General features: G+C 36.6%; 1 protein-coding gene across 3 annotated transcripts in view; it reads right to left on the bottom strand.

The window, feature by feature from the left end:
• Positions 1 to 4,865: 4,865 nt before the first annotated feature.
• NAV3 (neuron navigator 3) overlaps positions 4,866 to 6,710 on the bottom strand; it is a 395,528-nt gene continuing 393,683 nt past the window's right edge. For all 3 annotated transcript variants that reach the window (XM_032170807.2, XM_032170808.2, XM_058425703.1), the window contains one exon: positions 4,866 to 5,464. In XM_032170807.2, the coding sequence (XP_032026698.1) occupies positions 5,345 to 5,464 (120 nt within the window). In that variant the 3' untranslated portion in view covers positions 4,866 to 5,344. The remainder of the gene's footprint in view (positions 5,465 to 6,710) is intronic.

The following is a 6,710-nucleotide window of genomic DNA, read 5'->3' as shown; positions in this document are numbered from 1 at the left end:
TTTTAATATTATAGTTAATATAGCCTAATATATTGGAAATATTACTATTCTTAACATGTAATCAGTGTAAAAAGTATTTACTCTGTTATCAAGTTCAACGCTACCATGCCATTCTGGAATATTAAGGACAAGTGTTAAAAATTTAAATGATGGCGAAAGGTTTATTTAATATTAGTTTTTTTTTTTTTTTTTTACAATTTCATGAAAAATACTTGGAGAACTTTCATTTTTCTCTAATAAAATTCTAGTTTAGAATGTGTTCTGTTTAATTTCTATGAATAGGTTTTCTTTTTGATGAGTTCCTGGGTAACTGAGAGATAATACATACTTTATTTAGAGAAGAGATCCTCTTAATGATTACTTATCCAAATCATATTCACTGAATTAAAAATAATAGTGAGTTCACTAATGCGATATTTTATGTATTAACCGGTGTCCCTCCCAAAAACAGAAAACAAAATAAAAACATAATCCAAGCTTTTTTTGTTTGTTTGAGATGGAGTCTCTCTCTCTCACCCAGGCTGGAGTGCAGTGGCGTGATCTTGGCTCACTGCCACCTCTGACTCCTGGGTTCAAGCAATTCTCCTGCCTCAGCCTCCTGAGTAGCTGGGATTACAGGTGTGCGCCACCACGCCCGGCTAATTGCTAATTTTTGTACTTTTAGTAGAGACAGGGTTTCACCATGTTGGTCAGGTTGGTCTTGAACTCCTGACCTCGTGACCCGCCCACCTCGGCCTCCCAAAGTACTGAGATTACAGATGTGAGCCACCGTACCTGGCCTGAAGCTTCCTTTTAAACATCTTCACTGATCAAAGAAATAGAAATAGACATTTTTAAGGTGGCCTATTATTTATAAAAATAATATTTTTCTTTTTTTAATGTGAAAAATCCAAAGCCTGAAATAAAGATAGTACTTGAATTTCTCCAAATGTAAACAAAATTCACTGGTATCATTGATTCTATCAGTATCTGAAAATATATCTTGTAAAACTATTCAGCGGACTCTTCACAGGGCTTTTTACAGTCAACCTCATAGTAGAGAACTTAGGTGTTCATCAAAGAAAGAAGTGAGAGGAACAAAGACTCAATTTTACTAATTGTTTTTTTGAGACGGAGTCTCACTCTGTTACCAGGCTGGAGTGCAGTGGCACGGTCTTGGCTCACTGCAACCTCTGCCTCCTAGGTTCAAGTGATTCTCCTGCCTCAGCCTCCCAAGTAGCTGGGATTACAGGCACGCACCACCACGCCCGGCTAATTTTTATATTTTTAGTAGAGATGGGGTTTCATAATGTTGGCCAGGCTGGTCTTGAACTCCTGATCTACCTGCCTTGGCCTCCCAAAGTGATGGGATTACAGGCCTGAGCCACCGCGCCCAGCCAATTTTACTAACTGTTAAATCCTTTAGGAACATAGCCTGTGTCTCAGTGGCTCTGACTCCTAGGAAAATTGCCTGGCACATATTAGGTATAACAGCTAACACTTAGGTAACATTTAAGCCAGGACAGAATCTTTTCTGAGTATTTTACATATTTTAAAATATTCATTATTCAAAACAATCTTATGAGTAGATAGATACTATAATAATCTCATTTTATAGATGAGTAAATTGAATCCTGAGACTATTATATTACCGATATTATTCATGTACAGTAACGGCAGTGTTAATATAGAAGCTAACAGTTATTGAGTTTCTTGAGTGATAGCTATTATTCTGATTACAGATCTAAACTCAATCCTCTCCACAGCCCTATGAATAAGTACTATTTCTATACCCATTTTATAAATGAGGAAATTGAGTTAAAATATATACTTTCAAAACCTTAAAATAAGTTTACACCTTATTCTCAAGAATATTTGAAAATAAAATAATAAATATTTCTTACTATTTTGTCACTTAATTGTTGTTAAAGCAGTTACAATTTATGGAGGGCTAGGCACCGTTTAAGGAATTTCCATGTAATAACCCATTTGATCTTCAGAGTAATCTGTGAGAGGTGGATACTATTATTATCATCACTTTATGGGTGAGGAAAATGAGGCACATAGAGTTTGAGTAAATTGGCCAAGGTCACACAAAGAATGACAATGTTGACATTTATACTTAGGCAGCCTGAAATTGCATTTAGCAGAACTGTATTGAAGTTTTGGCTAAATTCAATGTTTGTCTGAATAAGATAAATTGCGGAAATTTCCTTATCTCCCAACTGAGTGAAGGAACAAATGCACTGATTATAATCCATTATGGATGATTGGTCTATTTAAACTAATACCTTTCTTTTTTGCTCTATAACTATTCTAATTCAGAAGTTTTCCTGCTTTTAGAATTAAAATCCTACTTATACCATCACAAATATACATTCCAATTACTGAGGTTATAAAGAGATTTCCAAGATACTTAAAAAGAAATTATAATTTTAAAACAGGTTCTTTTTTCTTTTTATTATCTTCTCTATTAAAATAAATAAACTACCACCCAAAGAATTAGTTTGCTTTAAAATAATCTTTAGAGCTAAAAGTTCAAAAGAGGATTTAATGGAATAAAAACAAAGAAACATTTATTGAGTTAATTTAACTCAGTGAATCTCAACGTTTTATTTTATATTCTTATTTTATCATCGGCTATCTAGGAAAACTATTCAGAGTTTTCTAAAATATTCACTAAATAACTATCATCGAAAAAGATAAACTGATTACCTTTATTAACTTGAAAGCTGAAACCCTTTTTATGTTTATAAAATAGAAATTTGCATACAGTCCTATTGATGGCATATTAATAGTGCAAGCAACATTTTAAAGCTTGACACTTCTTGATGCAAAATTATTCACTTTTTTCCACACGTAGAAACCACACCACGTTGTCAATAAATAATTCCACTTTAATGGCAAAGTAATAATTTAGACAGATACAGGGTGCACATTTGCAAAAAAATATATGCAAGCTGGTTTACAAGCTAGAGGAACAATAAACCAATAGAAAATACATCATCCAGTTAAGTCCATTGACACCAAGTACTTATTGTTGGGGCTTTACAAAGACTACAAAACTTTTCAGATGATTTATTTCACTGTTTCTGCCTATTTACATGATATGTTACATCAAAATGTACAAAATATAAAATGTATACAGACAAATGTTTCACAAACTAGTTTAAGTTGTAAACTAGGTGGACCTACTGGGACGTATTGCAGGAAATTCTGTTTATGCTCATGTTTGGACTGTGTTTCTCAAAATGGCAGGGAAAGATTAGCAATTTTCTTAGGTCACATATTATACAAGGGCAACTAGTCACTCATCCAGCTACATAGATTGATGTTTCACAACAGATTTGATCCATGTTTGAGGCTTCAAAGTCAGGGTGACAATTCTATGTGCATAAATTCAGTTCGGATTTCCCTTAGGGCAATAGCACCGTGTAAGGACCTATTGACTTTGTGACACTCTGAAAACTGCACAGATGTTTCGTGGTATTGTTGTTCTATAGCAACTGACCCATTGGTGGTCACAGAGAGTAGCACCAATTACACGTCCTAAAAGTAACACATTTTCACACACTCATAGAAGAAGTCTACACCATGGCCTAGCCCTTGGGTTTCATAAACCTAAAACCTGTCCTTTGAGTGTGGTGGTAACTTCTCCAATGACTGATCAGTTTTCATGCACTCTCTTTAAAGCCTGCCATGACAGATGTACTTTCAGACAGTTTTACTTATCCAAAAATATATTGGCTTCATGTACAGTTTTGAAGCATGCTCACTCTAGCACTGATAGCTCCTGCATAGTCATAACAACTGTAAATACAGGACAAACACACCAGATAATACAGCTTTGAGGGTTTGCATTCTGTATTTGTTTGCAATGTACAGGAAATCTCAGCAAGTGAAACACCTCTTAACACCAACAGGATAAAATACAATTTTGTTTGTGTTTGTTTCGATTTGTGCAAGTTTTAAAAATTATTATTTACAATACCTACCCAGTAGACTGTGCAAATCTAACCTTCTTTTACAGTATAAACGCTTCTTCTTCCACAGTGACCTTACCGCTTCAGTGTTCTTTAATGCTGAATTTCTCATGTACAACAATAGCAATCAAAACAACATGCGTCAAAACTAATTAAAAAAACAAAAACAATAGGGAAGGAAAGCCGAATAGTTGTGCTCATGCTGCATCTAGTGCTTCCAGCCCTGCTGGATAATAATTCAAAATCTCCTGCCTTCTGAAACTCTCTCACTTAGAACTGGATGGAATTTCGCCACGTCTTAGGTTTTAAGTGACGGTCAAAGAGCATTTCTGGGTTATTTTAATATTTTGGAGGATAGGCAAAGCGATCTATTCACAAGGCTAAAAATACCGATCTTTCTCCTATCCATTTCTTCAAAAAAAAAAAAAAAAAGAGAAAGATATATAGAGATGAGGCTACTGTGTTAACTGGTGTTGCTTGGTTGTAAATGAAAAGACAGTGGAAATTATCAATGGTTTAGGATTTAAACCAACTGTTAAACTGTCATAGAAATCTGTTTTAAGGCAGTGAGACAGCACCATAGGAAATGTTCCTTCTTTCACTGAAAAGGCCCAAACAAATAAAGCCCTAAAAAAGCCTTTTATCAGTGTTGACTAATAATTGGTATAAAACTCTTGTTAAGGGAGTGGGCAGGTGGTTTAAAAAGACCACTGTGGTAAAAACAACCTTATAAAACCAGTGACTCATATACTAAAAAGTTGGTGGAGCACATCGTGAGAACGTGGCAGTTCGAATTAAATTGGCACTTCTCCAGTCTGCCACAGTAGTGTTCTTCTGGTGGTTGCACAATTCCATTTGTGCTTATGGAGGACTGGCCTCTTGGATTTGTTCTGGAACGGGGTGAGCGCACAACACAAACACTACTGAAGCCCTGTGACCAGCACCGTGTGGCACAAAGGAGGTTGGACAGATCAGAAAGATGGACCCTGCCTGGGGAGAACAGCCCCTCAGAGGAAACAAAAGGGACAAAAAATGGTCTGCATTGTAAACTTTTAAAGAGGAAACAAAGAAAGTCCAGTTTGGCTATCCCATGTGCAATCTATTCAGTTGCCCTGTCATTAGGGTCCTTTCCAGTTGAGTAATGGAGCCTTCTATTACTCCACAGATATAAAAAATGCTTAGAAATAAACTAAAGTTAAGCTTCCATTGCCATTTAGCATCTTGGCGGTTCCGACTTAGTTCTGCTGCCTCCTTGGAGACCACAACTCTGGGTCAGGGCCCTCGACAGGGTGCTTTTATACTGGCAGTGGTTTAGTGAAAATACCTTTCTTTTGAAACATTTTTTTAAAAGCAAAGTCTTTTCCCCTAACTTTTTTCACCCTCTAGAGGGTAGATTCAAGAGATGAATCCAAAATGTCTTCATGGTGGCTGGTGCTTTCGCTGTCGCAGCTTTGTGTGCTCGAGTAATTGGCTGCTTCTTGGAGTTTCATTAGCATATTCATCTGAAGAAAGAAAAAAGACATCGATGTAGGCAATGATGCATTGAGTAAGCCAGCCCATAAAAAACAAGGCCCTGAGCCACACCGAAGAGCTGTCTTATCCCATCCAAGTGACATGGGAAAATAATTTTAGATTTTTACTCGTTGCCCCTGGCTCCTACGCTGTTTCTCCCAAACAGCGCTACAACACCAAACCATAAGGACAAAATAGGGCCTCTAGATAACTCTTTTATTTGGGGTTGTGAATGAATATTGCTCCAGCAGGGAGACTGGAAAGGAAACTGAATCACAGCTGGACATCTGGGTTCGTTGCTGGAAAGTACGCCAAGCTTCCCAGCTTTTTGGCTGGGAGAAGCAGAAAGCATTGAATGGCAACTGAAAGTCGTGAATGTTCATACACACACAGACGCACACAGAGGCACACACGCACCGTCCCTTGAGAGAAGGAGGGGATGGAGAGGAATGAAGCCAGCTGCTGCACACAAGCACACCATCTGCTGTTTAGGAGCTGACCTCGGGAGGAGGTGATTGAATGAAGCAGACCATGAGTGTTTGAAGAGGGAGAAGGAAAGAATTACTGTCAAGTTTGTGTTGTTGAATTTCTGGCTAAAATATGATTGATATATCACCGAAAACAAAAACCATCATCTGGAACAATAGCGGCTGTCTCAAGTTTCCCAGCCTTATAGGAGAATGGTAATGTTTGTTCTAGTAAAAGGGACATATGCACCTGGGGAGAAAGGCAGCTAGCATTTCCATGTATTATAAAATAAAGAGCAGTCACATTGCTTGAATTTTGATAGATCTGGAGCTCCAGTGTTAGAGATGGACTTTTTTTTTTTTTGGAAAAAAAGACTGTTTAAAGGCAAATTGTGAATAAATGGTTCAATGATTTTAGAAAGCACAGAAAAACTGGCACATGTCTTTATGAGGGTAGTGGACTTTTTTTCATATCAAGGGTTTTTATAAATTGTAAAAATTTTTATATTACCTAATGCATACTAATTTTATTATTCTATAATCAAAAGGTTTTTTTTTTTCCAACTTACAGAAATAGAAAGGAGAAATCAAAAAAAACGATTCCTTGGTCATATGTTAAGCTATGCATGCTTGTGTGCTCAGTACAAAAAGTGTGCTTGATAAATGCTTGTGAAATAAATGATAAACTGGTAATCACCAATTTCAGCAAGAATTCATTTCTGACAGAGACTACAGTTACAGCATAATTTGAAGTCATTTTAATAGTCTC

The sequence above is a fragment of the Hylobates moloch genome, unplaced genomic scaffold (assembly GCF_009828535.3).
Source record: "Hylobates moloch isolate HMO894 unplaced genomic scaffold, HMol_V3 SCAFFOLD_12, whole genome shotgun sequence".
Taxonomy (NCBI): domain Eukaryota; kingdom Metazoa; phylum Chordata; class Mammalia; order Primates; family Hylobatidae; genus Hylobates; species Hylobates moloch.
Note: the sequence above shows the minus strand (reverse complement) of the source record. Positions and strands in the feature narration are given on the sequence as shown.